Below are 25,660 nucleotides of genomic sequence, written 5' to 3' on the forward strand. Positions count from 1 at the left end.
GTGTGCTGTGTGTGTGTGTGTGTGTCTGTGTGAGTCAGATAAGGAGAGATTTTAGGTGGTGGTGGGGGGGTGGGGGGTCATGGCAGCTGTTGTCGCTGTCATCAGAGTGATTAAGACTCTAACAAATGTGAGCTATGAATATCTATTATACTGCATGAATGCTAATAAGCATAAGCATAGCAGTCTACAGTCAAATCACAATTCCGTGGATTCCCATTAGCGCTAGAAGTGAATAATTACAAGTGAATAATTTATTGGTTCATTGAAAGGAATAGAAGAGAAATGGTTTCACATACCACTGATGTAAACTAATATTTGCTGTAAAATTGTAACTGGAGCCAGTTTTTCTGAAACAAAAGCTCCCTTTTTTAATGTTCTATAAGGAGACTTTATGTAATGATCAATAAGGAAAGGCTTCAAAAATCCTGATGCTTCTGTTTTAGAGAAAAAACAGATAAACTTCCAGTCAGTGTCGTCTCCCTGTGATACGATTTGTGCAGCTTGCTTGATTTACAATACGCAGTATTAAATGTGATTCATCTTTAAATATTTATTGATTTTGTAGGAGCAGTTCGACACTTTGGGAAATATACTTATTTGCCTTTTTTAGATGACAATATAGGTGCCAATCTCATGTCTGTATAGTAAGCGATGCTGCTGATAAGCTTAGCTTCAGCATAAAACTGCAACCAAAGGGTAACAGAAAGCATGGCTCAGTCCGAAGGTAACAATTTCCACCTACTTGCACCTCTAACGCTCACCAATTAACATGTTGCATGTCGTTTGTTTAATCTGTACAGAAATCGCAGTGTAAAAACAACAATTTTATTTCAGGGGGTTATGTGATGGTTTATTTCTTGGCCGGTTTCAGCCACTTCTTGGAGTCTTGTGTTGTTAATTAGTAAGCTTTAGGTGGTGCTGATGGGAGGATTTTTGTTACCTTTGGACGGAGCCAGGCTAGCTCTTTCCCCTTCTTGCCAGTCCTTATGCTAAGCTAAACTAACCAGCTCCTGACAGTAGAAGATAGTTATCAATCTTCTCGTCTAACTATCGACAAGGAAGCGAAAAAGCAAGTTTCTCAAAATGTTGAACTGTTTAAATCCTCACTAAATATAATGAGACATGTTGATCAGATTCCACATATTCTATTCTTACTATTGAGAGTCTCACTATTGATTTCTTTCAGAGGCTCTGAACTACATTGAATATTGCCACAAACTATCACCAATCCTCATACCTCAGTTCAAGAATACAGAGATTGGCGTTCAATGATTCACATTAGATGTGACCTCAAGAAGAGGTGTGAGTAGTGATGAGCTTCTTGAAACCCCTTAACCTGAACTTGAGCTCTTTGTCTTTTGCATCAGGGCGTTCTGTGATGCCACTGGCGCTGTAAACTGTACTGTCTTTCCTCCCCGACACTGAGCGAGTGCTTCTAATCTGGGCTCTCAGGCAGATGGCCAAGTTTCCACCTCGCACTGTTTGTTTCCTGTCGTGACCGTTTGCTTTCTTCCTGAGGTCAGCAGGTTACAGCGGCAGTCAACAGGTTGCACAGCGCAGCTTAATGACTGCAGGACTCCCAGGTTCACTAGTTAATCAGTATTAGTCCGGTATGTGCCAGACAGAACTGTGACGTGGCGGTACCGCCGAGTGCTAAGCCAAATGGTTTAGGCAACGGCCTAAAATGATACTTGGATACAATGGACGCTGAATTTTGTGCCATGTTTTGGAATTTTAAAGGCCCACAATGGACTTTTTCCAATTATTTTTAGCCAGGCTCGCTGGCGGCGTGGCTCTAAGGACGGCAATGTCAGTCTGTCTGGCAGTCGATTGGTTGGTCCACCAGTTTGGGAACATCTTTTATATTAACTTTGGTGATCCCCTGACTATTCTAGCGCCATCGTCAGGTCAAAATCTTAATTATTCCCAATCCCCAATTTTAGCATCATGTACAGACATATTAAGCACATAAGCTGCCAAAAGCTTCAGAACAATAATGGTATCAGTTTTAAAAAGCCTGCTAGCACTCTACCATGGTACAATATGTTCATATTATTAGTTTATTAAAACTAACAAGCAAGCTAAGACTCACAAGGCTACTTCCTTTCAGCTAGTCTTTAGTTTATATGGAAGTAAGGTAAGGTTAAACCAAAGAACTTATATTGATAAGAAGTGAAACCTAATTATACGTTCCATTGCAACATTAGCGCCCAACAGCAAAGCTGCGCCTTCGCCATTTTGGACTGAAAGCGACTACCGGATGCCAGCCTACAAAGTGACGTACGAAAGTAAAACTAAATTATTTCTACTCTATTGTCATATATTTAATGTCTCTACCCAAATGACCCGTGTTAAACGATACAAATATTATAAATATGCATACTATTATAACTATTTACTTACTTACTTATTTATTTATTAAACTTTGTTGCCTGGCTGCTTCCCAGAGGAGCATAAAGTGAGCGATGGACATAAATGGAAGTTAGAAAATTCCAGCACAAAGATTTTGAGAGCAATCTCAAACATTTTCATATCAAGGACCACCAAAATCGACGTGCAATAGTCCACAGACCTTGGATGTATAAGAGGTTGTGTCCTGTGCTTTTGTCTTTCGTGTTAGTACGTCGAATTCCGTTGAGGTCGTAACGTTACTACTAGCGCTACTAGCTACTGGCCGATAGCCAGTTGTTTGGGAACAGAGACGTTAATACATCCCCCACGGTACAGGTTTACAGCATACAGCCCATGGGTGTATTATAAGATAATAAAAGTGATGAATTACAGCCAATATATGCATTATTATAGCTAGCAGGAAGCCGGGTGGCGCATCCCGTGTTCATTATGCCTGAATTGGACCAAAAAAAGATGCCAGTACCCTAATTCAGCAGTTGCATGACATGATCAACGCACGTGTCTTGGATATGTTTATATGTATATCTTGGTAATATATCCCACTTCAAATGTATTTTTGTATGCATTTCAGTACATATGCCAGTACAACGGCGCAGTTACAGTACTGGCCCATTTCCGGCACAACTTTTAGGACATAATGATTTAAATGGGACTATTTAAGTGTTCATACTGGGAAGTTGATTTACCTAAAAAAAAAAAATGATTCTCTGATTTAGAAACGTCTCTTTATACATCCATAGCCACAGACTCATCGGCGTTTTCAGTCCAAAACGGCGGCAGCGCTACCGCACCGCCATCTAGCGGCTGTTGTCAGAAAAAAACAGAGTTTTGTCTCTTTGCTTCTATACTCTTTGGTTAAACTGCCATGAATCTGTAAAGCATTAAGCTAGGCCACTGACCTCCAGGATTGTCACTAGTTAATAGGCAACAAGATTGAGTGACCGACCGGCACTGTGACCGACACTCTGTCCTGCATTGTGTCCTGCATTGAACTGTGCCAATTAGTTATGCAACATCTGTGTGAGAAAGAGGCTGCTACCTTTCATAGCTAGCAAGCTTCATTTTCTAAGAGCTCAACATTTTAGCACAAGTCAGCCAAGTCAGTTTTAAATCTTCAACGCAGCAGCTTTCTGTTATTTGAGGTTTTGGAATGCATTCACAGTTTCTGAGTATTTGTTAACCAACAATTCCTCTTGTAAAAGCAACATAACAGCACCCTAAAGTCTATTTCCATGACTGCAATTGCCAGTTACTGTGAATGTTTGTCTTTTTTATTATCAGATACAGATGTCACCATGACAACAACAACAACCACAATACCCATACAATTTGCTACCAGGCTCACGATCACGAGAGTCCCATTGCTGTACTACTTACAGGATGTTAATCACATGTTTGCAGTGGAGAATACACTGTAATCACCAATTCAAACATGCAGAGTAGTTGTTAAGCAATTTAGCACTTGTATTGTTGCTTTACAGTAGCCGATTTGCTGTGTTGAGGCAAAACAATTGAAAGGACAAATTAAGAAATAACTGGACTTGGAGTCTGTTTCAAATAGTGGATGATTGTTATGTGGTACTAGATAATGGAGCATGAAGGTAGCCATGTTTTATATTTGTATTGTGTCAATGGAATGACATACTGTAAATGGCAGCTTGTGTAAAACATTTAGGCCACTATTTAGCATCTAGATCCCTTCTAACTTCTTCTCAGCGTAACATATGAACTTACCTTCATATCTGTAACTCTAATCTCTCACCTTTCACCTACTTTAACCTTCTTTAACATACATGTTTGTGTCTGTCTTTGCCTCTTCCTCTCCTTAATTGGCTTTCTCGTTTTAACCTTTGTCCCTTTCTCAACACTCCCTCTCTCTCTCTCTGTTTAGCTAATGAAGCGTCGTGGCCTAGCATCACCAGGAGTGTGTCAGATTGGAGGACCAACAGTCCAGAACAGGTACTGTACAGTTTGTAATACAAAAAACGATAAGAAAGATATCCAGTGTCCGCTTTGGATGGGTGCTGGATCAAAGAAATATCTAGCACATGAAAGATGATATAGAGGCATTCAAATATTCCTCATTTTGCTAAGAGCCTCCTTGAGGCCATTTTAAAGGTGCCCTAGCTCCCACTTTGAAGTGTGCGGTTAATGACTGTGTGAACTTTTCAACCCAAGAAATATCTTTTTCCAAAATAGCAATGCAGGTTTTTACAGAAGAACAAGGATATGCAGCCAGGCTTTAGAAACATCTTTTTTCAATGTCTCTCCCTCTCACCAGCTTCCCTCTGGTTATGGTACCTACCCCAGTGCCACCCACCAGGCGGCAGGGCATCACTGTGCCACCAGCTCCCTGCCCCGTTCTGCCCCCGGTACACTGGGCTGGCCCCGATCCAGCGCTGCAAATGCCACCTCGTCCTCCTCTTCATCGTCTTCCGCTTCACAACAAATACAGCAACGGATCTCCGTCCCTCCAAATTCAAGTCAAGGTAATTTAAAGACTACCTTAAAAAGGGAAACTTAGGTATTTTTCAACCTTGGTCCAGTATTGAGCGAGAACACTGCAGCCGGCAGCCGCAAAAATGGGCTGCAATCCCGCACTGTCACTGTACGTCCACTAAAAGTGCTTGATTTTGCCACTAACGGGCTCAGATAGGCCCTTTTCACGGAAGACATTTTAACATGTCACAGTAGGAAAAGCACAGATGTAAATAATGAAATTAATGATGACTGAATTCATCATCAGAAAGCTGGGAACCTGAAGATTAAGTTGAGGTGCAGCTGAGCACTGTGTGTCAAGTTGTTCTAATTATAAATCAGGAATAAATATGAATGAATTTAAATAAATTGTGAGGTTTATAAGGGCTTAGAACTTTATGATAGACGTGTAATAAAGCATTCCCATGCTCTATTATGTCTCATAAGTTGTTGCAGCAATTTTTGGGTTGAAAATGTAAACAAAGAACAGTTATTCATTTACATTTTTATAAATCCACAGGGAGCCACTGGAGAGGAGCTAAAGAGCTTTATGTGGCTCCGGAGCTGCAGGTTGCAGACCCCTGATCTAAGTCCATACTTGTATTTTTTACTCTCCCTTTCGTTTAGCTTGCAGGGGAGTCACCTTCTCCACCTGGCCCAGTTTCTCCAGCATTGTCCTGATCACAGAGAGAAAACAAGAGAAAAGGGAAATCAATCATGTTAACACAGGGATGTAAACTTAGGTATATTGGAAAAGGTGATACAGCAGGACAGACACACTACTGTCCAGCTAACATTACTGGTTCTCTGTATAGGATGGGGACCAATGTAACTGGAGCAGAAAAACAAAAAGAAATGTTAAGAGTAGATTTTGCTTCACACCACCAAACAAAAGCAGCTTAAGTAGCAAAAAAAGTTCTGCTTAGCCGTGTAATCAAAACGTCTGTACGGGACTTTTAAAGTGATATTTCCTGTATATTTTCCCATATTCATTGGAAAAAAATCAATCGTCGTCACAGACGACACGATCACTCGAGAATCGCTCGCAGCCTGTGCATTCCATGCTACTTCATTCCGTTCTATGTCATTCCATTCTACGTCATTCCATTCTACGCCATTCCATTCTTAAACGAACATTCCATTCTACGTGCTTTGATACCTCATCTGTTACCTACAGATAGGCCCTACAATTTGTATCCTCCCCTTTTCAATACCAAATCACAAACCGGCCAGAGCTTTGCATCACAGAGTAAAACAAGTTTTTACAATGGAGAAAAGCAAAGACAGAAGAGAAAGCAAAAAAGGCAAGAGCAAAAGGGTATCAAGCGCCGTCATCCTCTGGGATAAATGGATTCTCTTTCTTCGCAAGAAGGCCCGGCCTCAGCAGCCCAGGCGTAGACGAATGAAGAAGACCAAAAAGTCCAAGAGGAAGCCGGTCGATTTGAGAATTTCCGTGTTGAAAAATGAGCTCAAGAGGAAAAACTGTATCCCGCCAGCAGAGAAGATTTCAGTCTTCTACAGGTCCTGGGAAAAAAGTATGTCCACTCTCAGAAAGCAGAATGAGACTGCTGTGTCTGCAGAAGTACATCATCCAGAGACCCCGACCAAAACCCTTCTCGCCAGAAAGAATCAGGCACAGAAAGGGGACCTACCGCGAGCTCCAAAGCAGGCTGCTACACCTGAATGTGTACCACAACAAATTGGTGCACTCGAGGGTTCTGTCCAGCAGGCCTCTACGCTAAAGGATGTTCCACAGAAGGATGTGTCCGGACAGGCTGTGGAGAAAAGACAGGATTATGTTGTGAATGTGATGGCCGACCTAGACGAGCAAATGAATGATCTTTTGAGCGGGTTCGCCGACCAAGAGGAGCACACGAAAAAGGTCATCGATAATCCTAAAAAACTCTCTCCGTGGAAAAGATTCCTCCGGTTATTCAAGTAAACTGGAGGACATTTCACATACTCATTATTCTCAACTTCCACTACCCCCCATCCTTATTTTCCTCCTATAGGCGGCCTGTGCAGTGATTTGCACTGTCGCCTCACAGAAGGTTGCGTAGGGTTGTCTCCGGGTGATCCGGTTTCCTCCCACCATGAGGGTGGCTACGTTGGGTTTTTGGCAAACATTACCTCCTTGGCGGAGGTATCAAAAATAAAAAATAAATAATAAACCATAATTATTTGTCTTATCCTCAAATGAATATAACAACATAAAAAAACAAAAATTGTAAAAATTGTTTCTGAATCTAAATGCATTTTATATATAAATACATTATAAGTTTTCATTTGCCATTTGGTAGACACTAACTGCATTGAAAGCCTGCAAGAATTCCAATCTCTTTATTCTCAGTGGATTCAAAGTAAACGTCAGAATGGCAAATATTTGTGTGTGATAGTCACCGGTACATGAAGAAAAAAAAAAAGTCCAGATGAATTTGATAAATGTTCCTCAGATTAACTACATGTGTTGCTGGAAAACTTAAAGAGGAACATCTCCTCTTAGAATTAGCTGATTACTTGCAGCTCCATTGGCATCCCTCATCCCGCAACTCACTCATCTAATATAAAAAAGGAGCACAAAGGACTTCCAGAGTCCATTGATTAAACTGTGTCTGTTCCTCAACCACACACACATTTGCTAATCAAATGCAATCCAGTACAAAAGTGCTGCAAATCATCCTACACAATATAAGTTCACTTTTTCACTACGTCATATTGATAAGACAGGATGATAACTCTTTGGATCTTCAGTGTGTCAGTCCCTCCTATTTAAAGTTATAATATACAAGTTATTATATACAATAACAAACAGACCGGATCAAGCGAAAGGTAAAAAAGAAAAAACCTAGGGCTGTCAATTGATTAAAATATTTAATCGCACATTTTTTATCTGTTCAAAATTTACCTTAAAGGCAGATTTCCCCATGTTGCACTCTTGTCAATGGGAGTGGGAAATATATAAGTCTATATTTATAATTGGAGATCAATTAACAACAGAAAACAATGACAGATATTGTCCAGAAACCCTCACAGGTACTGCATTTAGCATAAAAATATGCTCAAATCATAACATGGCAAACTGCAGCCCAACAGACAACAACAGCTGTCAGTGTGCTGACTTGACTATGACTTGCCCCAAAACTGCATGTGATTATCATTAAGTGTGCATGTCTGTAAAGGGGAGACTCGTGGGTACCCTTAGAACCCATTTTCATTCACATATCTGGAGGTCAGAGGTCAAGGGACCCCATTGAAAATTGCCATGTCAGTTTTTCATCGCCAAAATGTAGCTTAAGTGTCTTCACTCTAGCTTTAAAACTCAGGCCGCGACAACCTAAAAATCACAAGTTGTGTTAATGCATTAAAAAAATAAGTGGCGTTAAAACGAACTTGCGTTAACGCATTATTATCACGTTAACTTTGACAGCCCTAAAAAAAAGGTTTAATTTCTCTGTAGGGTCCTTTCCATAATGTTGTCAGACACTTATAATAACAATCTGAGCCCGTCAGTGGCAAAAACAAGCACTTTTGGTGGACGTAAATTGACGGTGCGGAATTGCCCGACATTATTACATTGCAGCCCGTTTCGCAGCTGCAGCGCTCTCTCTCAGTACTGGACCAATTTCAAAAAAAGTTGTTTCCATTAGTCACTTAGACACCAGGTTGAAAAATACCAAATTTTCCCTTTAACCCCATGCTGAACTTACTCTTTAAGGACTGTCACAGGGCTGCTTGACCTTTAATAATGGTTTTATTTAAGCAGTCATTTCTAACAAAATATTACAAGGCTCTTTATTTTAGGGAAACTGAATGATGCACTCATAATCTGTCTGTCATGGACATGTAGGTGTAGCATCTGGAAAATAAGTGTTAATTGTATACTTCCCCGACCTTGCCTCTACTGTTAGGCTCCACCTCCCAGCCATCTCCCTTGTCTCCACAAACAGAGCGAACAGATCCCCCTCCGGCGGTGGCTGTACGCCCCTACGTCCCGGACCACCCCTCCAGGCCCCAGTCCCCCAGGAAGGGCCCCGCTACCATGAACAGCAGCTCCATCTACAGCATGTACCTCCAGCAGCCGCAGGCCAAAAACTACGGATCCCTCAGCAACAGGACTACTGTCAAAGCAGGCAAGATTAAAATGTGTTTTTTACTCATTGTGCCACATGTAAACATAGTGCATGTTTAATGTTGCAATGTACACAATGAAAAATCCATCTAATCACCATCTGTCCCGTTTCCTTTCTCTCCGTAGTCTATGGCAAACCCATCCTCCCCACCTCCTCCACCTCTCCGTCCCCTGTCCCTTTTCTCCAGGGAGGAGTAGTAGGAGGAGCAGTAAGGGCAGGAGGAGAGGATGTTACAGATAAAGAAGGAGGGAAAGGAGGAGGAGGCGAGAGCAGCGATGGGCAAATCCTCCCACCACCCACCGTGGACAACATCCCTCGTCCCCTTAGTCCCACTAAGCTCACCCCAGTTGGTATGTACCAGGGAATAAATCAAACTCATCAGGGTGCTGCCATAGTCTCGGCTTCATGTGGTGATAGAGAATAAATCTGTGACAAATGTCTAATACATTTTGATGCTCTCTGTGACACCACACTTGCTGTAACATTACATTATTTTATGTTAATTATATGGCTCATATCCCTGATCATTTCCTTAGAAAATTGCAACTAAATTGGAGAATTAATTAGACAATTAAAGACAATTAATAACAACATTCCACAATAAACAAATAACAGAAGAAGAAATGTGCAGTTTTTAAACAATCCCACCTCTGCCCTCCGCAGCCCACTCCCAGCTACGTTACCAGAGCGATGCCGACCTGGAGGTTCTCCGCCGACGCCTCAGCAACGCTCCACGACCCCTGAAGAAGCGGAGCTCAATCACCGAGCCCGAGGGCCCACAGGGGCCAAACATCCAAAAACTACTATACCAGAGGTTTGTGCTATGCTGTATACTGTAATATAAAAACAAATACATTTTTATGAAACTGAAACAGAAACTAAGGTGCTTTCACACCTGTAGTTTGGTCTGGACCAAGGGAAGAAATGATGTTGCATTTTAGTTCTGGTTCCAGTTCTTGTTCACACTAACATTTTACAAACAAACTAGAGGAGAAAACGTGAAGTTATACAGACTGACGTCAACGTCGTTGATTGGACATTTTGGCGATTGTCATCCTGCATCATCAGGACTAACGTGGGGAACACCAAATTCTGGTGACTGACGAGCTTATGCAGCTCTTTAATTTTCCTTTTTTCTATTTAATAACTAATTATAAGCATTATTAGTAGTATTAGACTGAAAATCGGCCGCATGTTATGATGAATAATGGTAAATACAGGACTGTACAAACACCCCATTGCGCGTTATAACGCATAGTGCGAACGTCGCGGAAAGCACGGCCATGCACATTAGGTGTATTACTATGGGGTCGCTGTCCCACACTTTCTAATAGAGTTAATGAACTGACAAAGTACATAGAGTCGGATATAAGCACAGCAGTTTTAACAGCTTTTGACCTATTAATCAGGGAAAATACCCGCGCTGACGTGCATACATGTTGATTTGCATGAATAGGTTATATACATGGCCTTACAGATCAATTATAAGATCACTTCCTGAACAGATTTCACGATCAGCAGGATGGATTTATTAGTAGTTTAGCTTTAGAAATCATGCTAAAATCACATATCTGCTATCATAAAATCCTGTGGTTGGTTCGTTTGCTTTCACACCATAAACAAACCGCACCAGAGTCCGCTTGGAACCGGTTGTTTGGTCCGCATCAGAGTTCGATCGACGGCGTTCACACCAGCCCAAATGAACCGTACTAACTGGGCAAACAGACCTGAGTTTGTTTTAACCGAAACAGTTCGGGTGTGAAAGCACCCTAGATGACAGTCGATAAAGGTTGCAGCAGTGTCGTTAAAGATGATTTCTGTTGTGCTGTGCAGGTTCAACACGTTGGCAGGAGGCATGGAAGGAGTCTCAGGTAAGATGTGATGATATGGCCTCGTTTCAGGACAAGTTTAGCTGGCATCTTTTGGTCTGTATAGTATCTCCCATTGGCCTTAAGAGTTTGATGATGCTTAAATCAGCTGTTTCCCTCTTAATTCCAGGCAATACTTTCTACCAGCCCGACTGCCTTTTGGGTGAAATGGACAACATCCATTCAGCAAACGGGAATGCAGAACCTGGCGACAAGCACGTCAGCACGGCAACCGTGGAGGGCGAAGTTCAAAACCTCAACTCGGGCTCCCGCCGCTTGTCCCCTCCTTCCGTTGCCATAGAAACACCCAAAGAGACGACAGCAAAGGTAGAAACTACCAATAATGTGTCTCCGCCGACCCGAACCAGCCCGCCACCTGCACCTGATAGGCCAGAGGACCAGAACAATAACAACAAGAGAGGATGTAGTCCTGCACACAACTCTGTAGGCCATGCCTCCCCCTCGCCATCACCTCCTGCCCCCCCATCACTGCCTAAGGTAAGGCACGAGCTGCGTCCCAAATCACATACTATTCACTACATACCCAATAGGTGTACTATCGTTCAAAATACTATTTGTGTGAATAAACAGTAGTATGTATATTTTCATTGTCACTTCCTGAGAGCCTCCTTGCTGGTTGGAGACGTGTAACCATGGTAACCCGTACCAATCTCATGTGACAAAAACAACAATTTGTGAGAATTAAAAGCCCCATTTCGACCGCGGGAACTTTCCCCAGTACTAAGAACCTTTTGAGGAACACTTTGCATTTTGACTGCAGGGACCGGGGTCTAAATTAAGTTCCAGGGACATTTTACCCCCCAAAAAATGTCAGGCGGGTTGTACTTTCTTGTCCCATGTCATGTTGCTTTTTCATACGTCAGCGGACTAATTTTCCTAATCTTTGCATGTCTTTAGACCGCGGTGGACATGCAGACAACAGTGGGCTGAGGGAACCTTTTAGTTCCTTGAAAAGTAGTTTTAAAAGACTTTTATTCCCGGGAACTTTTGGTGGGAACCCAGCTAAAGTCTAAATTAATTTAAAATATACATTACGCCTAGCAAAGTGAAATCTTGCACACAAAAAAAAAGCGTTATTGATGTTACAGATTTGTCCGTCAAAGTCTGTTATGAACATTGTCGTCACTACCGCATTGCATTGTGGGATATTTATGCCGGCGTAGTGTCCGGCGTTGCATACTGTAATATTTCACCGGAAATAGTATGCAATTGGCGTACTATTGGTTTCATACTAACTCACTTTCTTAGCAAGTATTCTGTTTTACTTTGCAATATGTTACTGATAACATGAACAAAAACAGTTGTTCTCAGTGAAAGCTACAGTAATGTGCTACATTAAGCAGAGAGTAACGATTCCTATTCTGCACTGTCAACCCCTGTTCTGTTTCTCTCCCTGCACGCTGCAGGTGAAGCGAACCAACCTGAAGAAGCCGTCGTCGGAGCGAACAGGCCACGGTCTGAGAGTGAAGTTTAACCCTTTGGCTCTGCTGCTGGACGCGTCGCTGGAGGGAGAGTTTGATCTGGTGCAGAGGATTATATATGAGGTAACACAAGATCATGTTGTTACAGTATTCTAGTACATTCTCATATTTAAAATTTGTAATGTTTATTAAATGTCTGCACTGCAGAGCTAAAATCAAATCAAGCCGAGTTTATTTGCACAGCAGCTCAATATTACAGTGAGTCAAAGAGGCTTCACATGCCTACATTAGTAGTGGTTCCAAACCCAATTTAAGCTTTGCAAGAAAACAAGGAAAACCAACCTCTAAACCTCTAAAAATCCCATGGAGACACTGATGGAGAGGCAATTATATTGCACTTTAAATATAGTAACAGCCTATTTAATTACATTCTGTCTGTAAGCATTATTTAGTCTGATCTGGCCAATCAGACAGAGCCTTTGCCGTTATGCAGCAGTTGGTCATCTATGGGAGATTGGTCTGAAGCCACAGAATGTTTCTAGAATGAGCGAGTACAGATACAAAATGTGTGATTAATATGCGATTAACTATTTTAATCGATTGACGGCCCTACTCACTAGATAATCTTCACATTTTGGGCTGTCTGTCGAGTAGAGCTGAATATCATCATCGGACATGGTTTGGTTCTAATACTTCAAATGTGGTTATACTTCTAAAACGTTGTGCTTTTGACACATTTGTGTTGAATGAAAAAACACATTTCCTTACGCAACAGAAGAATATTTGTGCATGCCAACGATTACTGTTGCGCCCACGCACAGATTGCCTCAACAGATCTTGCAGAAAGCTTTTCAATACCTCCGTGACAGCACTTGTTAAGCATAATATCTTTGATCCTCAGAAGCGCTGTCAGGGGGGAGAGGTGGTCTCAGTTGTCAGGTGTGGAAAGTTAAATTGTTGAGGACACACTCTGTATCACAGAGTGGTGTTTTTTTTACAGCAGCACAGAGCTCCTGAGAACAAAGCCTTTACAATCTTTAAAGGCAAGCCCCTGTCTATCCCTGACATCTTTCACTTGGAGGCCGGACAAAAGTGCTTACTGACTCTCCAGAACTGCAAACTCTAGCTGATACTCTCAAGGAAACATGCACATGCTTCACATCCAGAACAAGCTCAGTTTGACGTTGTCGTACCCCGAGGCGGTGAGACTCAACGGCTTCCAAGCTGTTCAGAAAACGTTGCACTATCCCCAGTTTTGCAGTGAATTCACTTCTATAGTGCTCTCCATTGGGGTTTAAATTGAAGGGTTGAGGCTGATACAGATATTTCTGTGATTTTCCATCGTAGTCTAATATCTCTATGCGTATTTTCTTTCTTATCTCTGTCTTTAAGGTGGAAAATCCCAGCATGCCCAATGACGAAGGCATAACTCCTCTCCATAATGCCGTGTGCGCCGGCCACCACCACATTGTGAAGTTCCTGCTGGACTTCGGAGTCAATGTGAACGCGGCCGACAGTGACGGATGGTCAGTACCTTCAGCCAGTCGTTCAATCATGTAATAGTGCAGACTAATAATAGAACAGTGGCAGAACTGAGGGGCCGGAGGGTGTTTGGGTAATGAACACGCTCAGTGGCAGCGATACCGGAGCTCAGCTCAGAGGCAACAATGACAGAGATAATTGCATTTCTGAATTCATTTTTTGGCTCAGCTGCCTTAGCCGTACTGTAGGAAGGAGATTACCAAGTCTAATGAGGCTCCGCATTCAGAAGTTAACTTGATTTAATTATCGATGCATTTGACTGGATTCGTGTTTAGTTAGTGTCAGCCTGCATCGCGATGACATTAATTGTGTTTAGCCTATTAGGTTTTTGATACAAGTGCATTACTGTAACGTCTTTGTACTTTCTTGAATGAACCTCGTCTAGCTAGGGGGATTTTTGAGTCTGTTTTAAAATCATATTGTTAATGTTGTTTCCTCCCAGGACTCCTCTGCACTGCGCTGCTTCATGTAACAGCGTCCACCTCTGTAAGATGCTGGTGGAGTCGGGGGCCGCCATTTTCGCCACGACGATTAGCGACGTGGAAACCGCGGCGGACAAATGTGAAGAAATGGAGGAGGGCTATACGCAGTGTTCTCAGTTCCTCTACGGTAGGTAGATAAAGACAGACGGATGCTGAGTCAGCAAAGCTAAACTTCACAAGGGGAAGAGACATTTTATTACTATAATGTGACGATTAAACTCTCAACTGAACAGAATTTGTTTTTAATACAGAATACTCTGTTTCTCTCTCCAGGTGTCCAAGAAAAGTTGGGTGTGATGAACAAAGGCTTGGTCTACACTCTGTGGGATTACACGGGCCAGCAAGCCGACGAGATGTCCTTCAGCGAGGGCGACGCCCTCACCGTGCTGCGTCGGCGTGACGACATCGAGACAGAGTGGTGGTGGTCACGGCTCAACGACCGCGAGGGATACGTGCCCAGGAACCTACTGGGGGTGAGAGATCTGAAAAATCCACATTCCCGTAAAAACACTCACAGAAAACAAATGAAAATGCATTCACCTCTTTTATTGCCATATACTGTATACATACTGTATATGTGTGTATAAGTATACCACGAGAAATGTCTTGATAGAATAATCAAAAGGCATTGCAGAGGTGAATATTATGTGTGGGAATGTTCCTTTGTTTTTCTGTGAGCATTCACCGTAATGATGTTAACAAATAAATCCGACAACACACAGGCAATTTAATGATGTTTAATGATGTCCCCGCAGTTGTGGTGTTGAAATAAAATCCAGTCCTCTTTGTCTGAGACCGAGTAAACATGCGGTCGATTCAGAGGCGTGACTGAGACCTTCAAAACATGGTTTTGAGACCGGTTTCAAGACCGAGTCCGATCTCGAGTACTACAAGAGCAGCTAACCCCATATACTGTAGGAGCCCTAATCCTAAATTCAAAAAGGAATGTTTACCAGATAAATACATAAATCTATTTAATTGTAAAAGTTGATTGGCTTTAACAGAAAGAGAGAGAGATATTTATGCATTATTAGACAGGGCTTGTGCCATTTAAGCCTCACTGAGCACGGCATGTACACACTCCATTATTGTACCAGTAAAGCTGAACTACACAGTAGCTTTAATAAAACTGTCCATCACAGTGTCCCTTTACAGCTCCAACCTTTCAGCTGCAACTATTCTGCAATACATGCAGTTGAAATAATACCTGGATGTTAGATCTGTACATTTACATTAGGAAGTAAGAAGAAGAAGACATACTTTATTGATCCTCGAGGGGAAATTAAATTTTTTCACTCTGTTGTTATTTTTTTACACATTACACATTACACACAAATACATCACACACAGACTGAAATACATACACACGTGCACAAACAGGACATACACACATGCATTAATGGAGAGATGCGGTTGGGGATTTGCTCAAGGGCACCTCGGCAGTGCCCAGGAGGCAAACTAGCACCTCTCCAGATACCGGTCCACACGCCGTACTTGGTACGTGCGGGGACTTGAACCGGCAACCCCTCTGGTTCCTAAGTCAAGTCCTGAGCTACTGTCATCAACAAGTACATGTGAAGTTTCAAATTACACTAAAGACCAAAACTCATTCAGTGAGTTAACTGTGAGAAAATAAGAGCAAACTTGGCAGATTTGTCCCCACGCGGTGTCTTACGGTCTGCCTCCATGATGTTCAAGCACCTTGAGAACAGTGTTAACATGATGTAATGACCCTGCCCTCTCTCTCTCTCTCTCCCTCTCTCTCTCTCTCTCTCCAGCTGTATCCAAGGATCAAACCCAGACAACGCTCGCTGGCGTAAAGCCCAGATCAGGAGCCATGTGCACGCTCGCAGAGGGCGCATGCACCCGGAGTAGGAGAGGAGCAGCAGCAGCAGCATGTGGGCGGAAGTATTAGCCGAAAAAAAAAAAAAAAAGAACAAAGGATGGAGGTAGAAAGAAAGAGACAAACAAAGCTGGAGCTCACAACTCTAATGAAGCAACTTTTTTTCCTGTTTGTTTGGATGTGATGCTGGAAAACCACAGAGCCACTTTATGCTAGAGTCCTAATATATTTTCACCGAGTTGCTGCAGCTAAAAGGAAATTGCCTGAATCTTATTTTGAGCAACAGTAGCTTGGCAAACTTCAGTTCAGCCGCATGAGAGAAGCTGAATAGAAGAAAAAAAAATCATTTGGATGCAGCTTTGAGCTCAAAACATGGAAAACATGAGCTTGGATTCACGAGGCTCTATCTGACATTCATCCAAATAATCTCCATCTTTGAATGCCACTTTATTTTTGTATGGTGTTAATTTAATAATAATAATAAAAACACCCAGATGGATCTTCGTAAAGCCAAGCTCATCGACTGCACAGCGATGAACAGAGTATGTTGTCTGAAAACACGTTCACACTGTGTGGTGAGAAGAGTTAAATGCAGTAAATGTACAGGCTAGATCAGGTGAAAGTATGTGTGAGATGTGAAGTTGGGAGAGAGGAGGAAAGTGAGAGAAGGGAACAGATGAATGTGTGTTAAAGGAAGTCAGGGTTTTGTCAAGTTATGTAGATGGAGCAGCTATTAGCAGGAATAACGTTTGAAGTGCAACCACAAGACTAACAGAATCCAGCAAGCTTTTGATGCATGGTGGCTGAGGTCCACATCAACCCACATGAGCAACAGATGTTGACAATATAATATTATGGCATGGTTAAAAAAAAAAAAAAGTTTGAACTGATATCAGAAGAATATTTCAAATCTGATTTCACAAAATGATAAAAGAAGCATTTGTGATTAATTACAGACGTCTCAACCTTTTACTATTCTGCATTTCTGTTGACTCAGCACTGGCGCATGCGGTCATATCAACATCTGTTCAACTGCAAAATGGTTGCTGCTGGTTAGAGAGAGGAGGAGGAAAGAAGGAAAACAAGAATGTGTTTGTATAATACAATGATTTTGTGAAACCAAAGCAGCTACAACATGGGAAGGAGGAGGAGGAGGAATTAAAGTGACAATATTCTCCTAATTTTTTAATACAACTTCTGCCAGTTTTTACCCGTCAACACACAATATCTAGTCCAGACTATAGAGCCTGGCACATATTGGTCCTCATACTGGGGAAATACTGATACCAGGCTCTAACACTGACAATATTACAAAGCAGTGTTTCCCATCTACTAAGATGCAGAAGAAGATTTCAAATATAATCGTATACATTATCCCCGGGATAACTGCTTTAGTGTTCAAATGGGGCTAAATCAGCCCAGAGTGAATGAACAATCTAAAGTGTGAAAACAACTTGACTTTCTCAAGTTTTCTTTTTCTTTTTTCTTTTTTTTCATATTTACATATTTTAGTAGTTGTATAAAATGTATTATTCCCCTGTTTTGTTGTTTTATTTAAACAATTGTTTTTCTATTGTTATTATTATTATTATTATTAGACATCTTTATGTGTCAGTGCTGGCGCCACTCACTGCTGCCACCCAGTGTACAGAAGAGGTTCTGACACAAAGCGTCATTTCCTTGAACATGCTGTGTAAAATAATGAGGCAATAAGTGGAGTGATGTTTGATGTGAGAATGGCACATTGGTGTGAGGAGCGCAAAACCATTTATTCTGTGTATATGCAACCTGTAACTAAACAGCTAATGTATCATAATAATAAAGAAATTATAATCCCTACAGAGAATCAACGCTGTGACTGACTCACTAGAGATTGTGAGTGTGATAAAAAACATCTGCCTGTCAGAGGTCACACACACACACACACACACACACACACACACACACACACACACACACACACACACACACACACACACACACACACAGACACACAGGCACATGCACATTCATATTCAAGCCTTGGTAATAAACTGTGGACTTTAGACAGGAATTAAAGTTCACAGGTCACTCGAGTCTCTGCACCGACAGAAATTGTCTTCGCACGTAAGTTTATTTCTATTTAAATTCCCAATATTGTCACACTGTGCTAGTTAGTTTGTAATGTTCCCTATTTTCAAGAGCTAAAAGTTGCTGACATGCTGGTATAACTTGTCTTGAAATACAAAATACTTGTAGAGTTACCACACACTGGAAGTCTAGCTGTGAATTACCATAGCCATCACAAAGACTGTAGGGTTTCTGCTCATTTTGTCCTCTTGTCTGTTTGTTTTTTTGTCTTTTTTATTATTATTTATTCATTACATTCTCAAACAGTCATGTCAATATTGTATTATACTGCATGTTTACTAAATATTGCCTTGTGAGGGAAGAAAAACAAATATTTGACAACCTTAAAGCAGGAAAACATGGAGTTTAGCCCATACAAATTACCGGTCAAAATATAATTTTAAAGAATATTGTTGTGTACACTTGATATAATATGATGTGCAAATACCCTACATTCTGTCCTCTCATCTGTTTGTTTTTTTTGTCTTTTTTATTATTATTTATTCATTACATTCTCAAACAGTCCAGTCAGTATTGTATTATACTGCAATACTTAATATTGCCTTATGAAGGAAGAAAAAAATAATAATTTGTTGACCTTAAAGCAGGAAAACATGGAGTTTAGCCCATACAAATTACCGGTCAAAAATATAAAGTTAAAGAATATTGTTGTATACATTTGATATAATATGATTCAATGATTCAAGCCCTTTATTGTCATTGTGTAGTACAACGAAATTAGATCGTGACAATCCCATAGGTGCTAAAAAAGATAATACAATAAAAAAAGAGAGTGCAATATAAATATAAAAAATATAAAAGATAATACAATATAAAATATAAAAATACAATATGTATATTGATGAGATGACAGTTTTGCCAGATTATTACACAAAGTGTCCGTCAGATAATTATATACTTCAGAGACTTTTATTTCAGGACAATGATGTGCAAATATTTGATATTGTTATTGTTATTATTAGTATTAATGTCATAGACTTAGATTACAGTTGGTTACTGAAAAAGTGAATCAAGTGCAACGTTTATTTTGAAGTTCAACCGGAAGTGGTAGCTTGTTGCTGGGGGGCTCTTCTGTTGCTACGTGCTAGTAGCTACGTCATAGCCTAACATGAGCTATGCATAGCTGTGCGCTGAACATATGACACACTGCATAAAATAAACCATCCTATCACTTAAAGGTCAGAGGCTTGTTCAACCAGACGTTTTATCCAAACGTAAGTCAACATCTAATACCTTAAAATACCTTAAAGTTACCTTATGACGTACAGTGCACGTTAGTAACGTGATGTTACGTCATTAAATTGGATTACATTACAACTTTATGTGCTTTATGTTTAATTATAAAATATGGAACAACAATGATCAAACAATAATGTCTTATTGCGCATTTCTGCTTAACTTTAACTTAATGTCATTACAATAGGCGTCACCAATGCTTCAGTGATCTATACAATGTGTTACAACTATGATTTTCCTGCTTTTCCATGTTCATGTGCAGATGTGCCTACATATTCCTATGTTTCCTGGCTGCACTTGAAGGCAGCACTGGTAACACAAGAGGAAACAGGAAACATCAGTGTAACATCTGTTAATATATAAACAATCTGTAGTAAAGATAAAGTATTTTTCCTGTGGACCACCTGCTGAGCATTGCTGAAGATGTCTTATTTCTCTTGAAAGACAGATTGAAGTACTGGTGGCTGTTAAGATAAGATAAGATATTCCTTTATTAGTCCCGCAGTGGGGAAATGTACAGTGTACAGCAGCAAAGGGGATAGTGCAAAAACAAGATGCATCAACTAACACAGTAAAAAAAAAAGAGCTAAACAAAGTGTAACAAAATATGAACCATTTAAACAGAAGGAAGTATAAAAATAGGAGCAGAATATACAGTATTGACAATAAACAGACTATTAACAAAATTGCACAAGTAGAAAATGATATTGCACAGTGAGAATGAAATGAAATTCCACCTGAAAATATTGCACAGTATGAATTACACCTGAGTAGTGATAATGATAATAATATTGCACAGGTAACTAACTTTAAAAAAACAAAATCTAAACTCTAGGTCCACTCAGTAGCTTTTTATCTGGAGCTCTCATCCGTATTCCTCAGTCCTCATCAGTTGATGGTGTTTGCACAATCGTCATCACACTCAATTTTCTCCTCATCTTAACACATTTGTTTGGCATTTTAGTGAAATCAGGTGCACCATGGCGAAGCATTTCCACCTGAACACGCCTCTGCTGGAGAGCGTCAGCATGTCCAAACGCGTGGGAACCACCGTGTACCTGAAGATGGAGAATTCCCAGCCCTCTGGCTCCTTCAAGATCCGTGGCATCGGACACCTCTGCCAGCAGGTAGGAGCCCTCCTTCCTCCCTCTGCTGGTGCCTCCATAACATCAAACACTGACTATCTGACGTGTCATTTGAATTAAAGGCCAATGTTGACCGATTGTGGTGTAGAACTCTAACTTGTCATTTTTCATTTCATTGCTCCTTTCTGCAGCTCGCCAAAGAGTCCAAAGGAGTTGTCTGCTCCTCAGGTGACAATTTCTACTGTGACACAATGTGTTAATATGCACAATACGGTATAATTTGGAGACTGTGACATGACATATTATGGCCCTTTTTTCTAGGTGGTAATGCAGGTATGGCTGCAGCCTATGTTGCCAGAAAAATGGGTGTACCGGCCACCATCGTAGTTCCCTCCTCGACTCCTCAGCTGGTCGTTCAGAGACTCCGGGATCAGGGTGCTACTGTCAAGATTACAGGCAAGGTAAAGTATAATATTATTCTATAATATATGATTAGTGATTTCTTTTAGTGGCGCACATTGGTTCTGATCTGATCATGGTTGTTTAAACAGCAAGTCTGTAATTGTGTACTGAAGACAAAAAAAAAGAGTTTAGAAGAGAAAATGACGTAAAATCTTCTTCTTAGGTTTGGGATGATGCCAATGCAGAGGCTCTCAGACTGCAAGAGACTGAAGGACTCACCTATGTTCCTCCATTCGATCACCCCCTGCTCTGGTAGAAACACTCATCACAATTAAAAGTTTCCTGCAACACAGTGTTAATCTTAAACCCTGCAACGCTAAGTTACTTCCATTCCAACTCTTCGCGCCCAGGCAGGGCCATGCCAGTATGATCACAGAGATCGCAGCCTCTCTGGGTCCCGGCGTGAAGCCCGGAGCCGTGCTGTTGTCCGTGGGCGGAGGAGGGCTCCTCTGTGGCATCATCCAAGGCCTGAAGGATGTAGGCTGGACAGATGTACCCATCGTCGCCATGGAGACGCCGGGGGCCGACTGTTTCAACGCTGCGGTTAAGGCGGGGAGGGTGGTCACCCTGGATGACATCACAAGGTTAGAGGTTGAAAAGGAGTTCAAATGTTTTCTGCAGTTCCGCTTTTTTTGTTTTCAATGCAACCGAACTGACTTCATCGTCCTCTTGTCTTTCCACAGTGAGGCGAAATGTCTCGGAGCAAAGACAGTTTGTAAGAAAGCTTTTGAGTACAGCCAATGCAGCGAGCTCACAATCATCTCTGAACTTGTGACTGACCAGCAGGCTCTGCAGGCTGTCGAAACATTCCTGGGTCAGTGTGTGTGTTTGCTACTACTTGAAAGTTTCTTTTGGCTGGTAATGAATTGGGAACAGCCCAAATATCATCCAAGAAAATGAACAATCCTTACTTTTTGTAATGTTGCTTCATGTTGGCTTTGCCTTTGTTTAACTTAAACTCAGTGTGTGTGTGTGTGTGTCATCTTGTAGATGAGGAGCGTGTGTTGGTGGAGTTGGCGTGCGGAGCAGCACTAGCAGCTGTCTACAGCGGACTCGTACGCAGATTACAGGATGAAGGTAACTACTACTACTACTGCTACTCTGGAGTCATCATCGCCTTAAAAGAAATTCACCACCTTATTAGTTCCTCTCAATTTATAACTCCGCTGTTTGTTGATAACAACAGTGACACCGTGTCTGAGACAGGAATTAAGATGCATGGCAACGCTTCAGCCGAGTAATCTGGTTGACAATTCATCACAAACATGTTTTGTTGCAGTTCTCAAAGGAACCATGTGAAGCATTTCTGGGATCTATTGGCAGAAATGGAATATAATATTTATAACTATGTTTTCATTAGTGTATAATCACCTGAACGGACAAACCAAACACTGGCTCTAGAGAGAGCCTTTCACATGTTTACATTACCTGAAGTCCACCATAGTTCTCCGACACACTTGTGAAACTGTGGTAACGTGAGCCACAGAGTGCAAAACCGTGGTACCGCCAGCTGCCGACTGACTTCTGTTGCTCCTAAAGTAGTGTTATTATGGTAAAGATGGCCTCTGTGGTAATATGAGCCGCCGAGTGCAAACCTGTGGAAACGCCGTTCGTCTTGCTCAGTCTTGGAAAGTGAGGAGTGAGCGGAGGGGTACTCAGTTGGTTGCAATCTGCAACCACATCACTAGATGCTGCTAAATCCCACACACTGTACCTTTAATGGTCTTTGTTTTCTCATGGTTCTTTTTCTTATGCATGCGTACATCATAAGACCTTTTTGAGATTACAGTCATGTTGTCAAAAATGTGTTTAATAACAATATTTATGATATAACTTACTGTATATAGTTATTTCTTTCTAATGAGAGGAAACCTCTGGAACTCTTTTTTCAGGTCGGCTGCCGACTGTCTCGGGCCCTCTGCTGGTGATCGTGTGCGGCGGCAGCAGCGTCGACATGGAGCAACTGACCAACCTCAAACGCAAACTGCAGACTTAAAGTACCGTATGTGTGCAAACGTGTGTGTGTGTCTGTGTGGGTGCATAGCAATAAATGTGTGTCTATGTGAAAAAGATAGCATCAGCTCAGTGAATGACATGTTGATGGATGGATGAATGGAAGAAAGATGAATTCCTGGAAATAGTAAACAAAAGGTACAAGAACTACAGAAATGTATCATCTGGTTTGCAATATTGGTAGTTAAGAAATGAGTTTCTTCTTATATTGCAGTGTGATTTATAAGTCACATTAAATAATAAAATGAAAAGAGTTTCTTAGAAAACCCAAATTTCTTCAGTTATAAATAATTGAGTGAGTCATTACATGTGAATGTGTTTAATCATGCTCGGCTCACTGAACTGTCAGAAATCAATAGCTAGGTTTGACCACATGGTGGTGTCACAGTTCAATAGACTATACATAGGCCATGCACAGAGTCTCATATGAAAACTTCATAGAAAAAAATATATATTTTCTGCTTCAAACAGATATTTGTTGATGTTGATTTGATTATAAATTAACTGTACTTCAGCCCTGACAGTCTGAGGCATTACAACACATTACACTACCACCTAAATATTTGTGCATTTGAGTCTTCTCTTCTTTGCGGATACATTTCGCAGCCTTGGCTTGTTTTCAATTCAGTTAATTATATATTTAGATGAAAACGACAGACCTTTTAATGCTGGATTGTTTCGTGGCATTTTCACCGAAACACTAAATGTAGAAGTTCAGTCAGTTTGTGTTATGTGTAGGACGTTATTACTATGGAAACGGCTCCTCGCTGTTCAGCCTGCGTCAGAGAAGTCAGTGGAAAGTGTTGCGTTTAACAACCTGTTGATAGTCTTTCTTAACTCTCAGACAGTTGCATAAGATGTCAGGTTCACAAGCAGAAAATAGACTTCATAGCTGATCATCTGCGTGCTCTGAAACACAACATGGTGTATTAAAAAGCACCTCAAATGATTTACTGATCGAAACAAAAGATATATTTTTGAATATAGCAAATAAGAAACTGTAAAGAAAACGACTCCATATATACTGTATATATATGATGATAATAAAGACTGATCTGTAATTAACATATTTATTAAGAGATAGTCAATGTTAACTGGTATTTGCACTAGTATACTCATCAGTTTGAATCATTTTTAACTTAAGGGTCACTTAATAGGATTCTTCCAGAGCTTTCAGCAACATCACATGGCCTTTATCTGCAAATGCAAATGCTCAACTGTCTCGGCGATGGTTCGGTTGTTACCTAAGTATGGAACTTTGGTCTCGTGAGAACAGGTCGGCAGCAGGTCAACTATACGAGGGGCTGCTGTCCATCATATGAGGACTTTCTTCATACCCATTCAGTAAAAACATGATAGTTTTTATTTGCATTTTTTTTAGTTGTATGATTTAAGAAAAAAACATGAAAAAAAGTTGCAAACATTTATTTCCTCTGGCTAAAAAAAAGCTAATTTAAAGGAACAGTGTGTAGCATTTCGGGGGATCTATTAGCATAAATGGAATATAATATTCATAACTATGTTTTTATTAGTGTATAAATCAGCTGAAACTAAGAATCGTTGTGTTTTCGTTAGCTTAGAATGAGTCCTTCATATCTACACACGGAGCCGGGTAGTAGCTAGAAGGGAGTCTGCAAACTAGGGGAAAATCTTGCAAGATTGTTAAGGTTAAGCATTGATCTTGAATAGTTAAAGGTTCCATATTATGCTCATTTTCAGGTTCATACCTGTATTTTGTGTTTCTACTAGAACATGTTTACATGCTGTAATGTTCAAAAAAAGCTTTATTTTCCTCATACTGTCAGCCTGAATATGCCTGTATTTACCCTCTGTCAGAAACGCTCCGTTTTAGCGCATTTTGACAGAATTGCAACAGAATTTCAACAGAATTGCAACAGAATTGCAACAGAATTGCATTGCTAGGCAGCAGCTTGGGTCCATGGGTACTTCCTGTCAGCTGATGACATTCACATACACTGCAACCTGGAATAAACTGGGACACATTTAGAATGTTTAAGTTTAAAATTGTGTCAAGGGTCTAAATATTATATATATGTGACATCACGAATGGGCAGAAATCCTGACAGCTTGTTTCAAATGCAGAGTTTCTGAATACGGGCTGTGTGTTTTTCCCTGTGGATTGAGTGTTTCGATACTTTCACAGTATTTATATAGGACTTAAGCCTGCTTTATAATAAAAAAACGTGAAAATATCACTTTTCTATAATATGGGACCTTTAAGGTTAGGCCTTGACCTTGAATGGTTAGGGTTAGGATAGGTCGTTGGGCAGCGAGTCTCGCGATAGTTTTTGTAAGTTTTTGCAGATCTCATCAGATTTCGCAATTTGTGGGCTCCCTTCTAGACACGACCAGGGAGCGGGTCCTCTTCATGGAGTCCACCATGTTGCTCCGCCATGTTTCAACAGTTGCCCAGAACGGACAAACCAAACCCTGGCTCTAGAGAGAGCGTGTTTCGTGTTTTTATGTTACCTGAAGGCCACCGTAGTTCTCCGACACGTTTGTGAAACTGCGGTAAC

The 25,660-nt window shown here is 41.0% G+C and overlaps 3 protein-coding genes across 12 annotated transcripts in view; all 3 read left to right on the plus strand.

Moving 5' to 3' along the window:
• LOC141752059 (apoptosis-stimulating of p53 protein 1-like) overlaps positions 1 to 18,043 on the plus strand; it is a 65,160-nt gene extending 47,117 nt beyond the window's left edge. For 5 of the 7 annotated variants that reach the window (XM_074609848.1, XM_074609845.1, XM_074609849.1 and 2 more), the window contains 12 exons: positions 4,304 to 4,371; positions 4,694 to 4,901; positions 8,799 to 9,020; positions 9,146 to 9,370; positions 9,684 to 9,834; positions 10,854 to 10,891; positions 11,019 to 11,386; positions 12,316 to 12,453; positions 13,723 to 13,856; positions 14,315 to 14,481; positions 14,628 to 14,827; positions 16,133 to 17,123. In XM_074609848.1, coding sequence (XP_074465949.1) covers positions 4,304 to 4,371; positions 4,694 to 4,901; positions 8,799 to 9,020; positions 9,146 to 9,370; positions 9,684 to 9,834; positions 10,854 to 10,891; positions 11,019 to 11,386; positions 12,316 to 12,453; positions 13,723 to 13,856; positions 14,315 to 14,481; positions 14,628 to 14,827; positions 16,133 to 16,174 — 1,961 coding nt within the window. In that variant the 3' untranslated portion in view covers positions 16,175 to 17,123. Of the gene's footprint in view, positions 1 to 4,303; positions 4,372 to 4,693; positions 4,902 to 8,798; positions 9,021 to 9,145; positions 9,371 to 9,683; positions 9,835 to 10,853; positions 10,892 to 11,018; positions 11,387 to 12,315; positions 12,454 to 13,722; positions 13,857 to 14,314; positions 14,482 to 14,627; positions 14,828 to 16,132 lie in introns of all 7 variants that reach the window. The other 2 variants (XM_074609846.1, XM_074609851.1) reach the window with 1 other exon arrangement.
• On the plus strand, positions 6,036 to 7,067 carry LOC141752060 (uncharacterized). Its single transcript, XM_074609853.1, has 2 exons — positions 6,036 to 6,772; positions 6,903 to 7,067. The coding sequence occupies exons 1-2, from the start codon at positions 6,158 to 6,160 to the stop codon at positions 6,948 to 6,950; spliced, it is 663 nt and encodes a 220-aa protein (XP_074465954.1). The 5' UTR covers positions 6,036 to 6,157; the 3' UTR covers positions 6,951 to 7,067.
• A 195-nt stretch (positions 18,044 to 18,238) lies between the features above and the next one.
• sdsl (serine dehydratase-like) lies at positions 18,239 to 24,921 on the plus strand. Of its 4 annotated transcripts, XM_074609856.1 has the most exons (10): positions 19,414 to 19,541; positions 19,826 to 19,905; positions 20,528 to 20,690; positions 20,840 to 20,876; positions 20,970 to 21,109; positions 21,274 to 21,362; positions 21,461 to 21,694; positions 21,794 to 21,924; positions 22,101 to 22,187; positions 23,003 to 24,921. In XM_074609856.1, the coding sequence occupies exons 3-10, from the start codon at positions 20,544 to 20,546 to the stop codon at positions 23,104 to 23,106; spliced, it is 969 nt and encodes a 322-aa protein (XP_074465957.1). In that variant the 5' UTR covers positions 19,414 to 19,541; positions 19,826 to 19,905; positions 20,528 to 20,543; the 3' UTR covers positions 23,107 to 24,921. The 4 variants fall into 4 exon arrangements, with proteins under 4 accessions (XP_074465958.1, XP_074465955.1, XP_074465956.1 ...); XM_074609857.1 differs by lacking the exons at positions 19,414 to 19,541; positions 19,826 to 19,905 and adding an exon at positions 18,239 to 18,303; XM_074609854.1 differs by lacking the exon at positions 19,826 to 19,905 and having other exon boundaries at positions 19,389 to 19,541.
• The last annotated feature ends 739 nt before the right edge of the window (positions 24,922 to 25,660 follow it).

Source organism: Sebastes fasciatus, chromosome 15 (genome assembly GCF_043250625.1).
Source record: "Sebastes fasciatus isolate fSebFas1 chromosome 15, fSebFas1.pri, whole genome shotgun sequence".
NCBI classification, from domain to species: Eukaryota; Metazoa; Chordata; class Actinopteri; order Perciformes; family Sebastidae; genus Sebastes; species Sebastes fasciatus.

Bases quoted from the DNA above. Each gene is read 5' to 3' on its own strand.
- LOC141752060 (XM_074609853.1), top strand. From the start codon at position 6,158: ATGGAGAAAAGCAAAGACAGAAGAGAAAGCAAAAAAGGCAAGAGCAAA. The intron at 6,773-6,902 runs GTCATCGATAAT...TTCCTCCTATAG, and splicing joins AAGAGGAGCACACGAAAAAG to GCGGCCTGTGCAGTGATTTG.
- sdsl (XM_074609857.1), top strand. From the start codon at position 20,544: ATGGCGAAGCATTTCCACCTGAACACGCCTCTGCTGGAGAGCGTCAGC. The intron at 21,363-21,460 runs GTAGAAACACTC...CTTCGCGCCCAG, and splicing joins TTCGATCACCCCCTGCTCTG to GCAGGGCCATGCCAGTATGA. The intron at 21,695-21,793 runs GTTAGAGGTTGA...GTCTTTCCACAG, and splicing joins ACCCTGGATGACATCACAAG to TGAGGCGAAATGTCTCGGAG.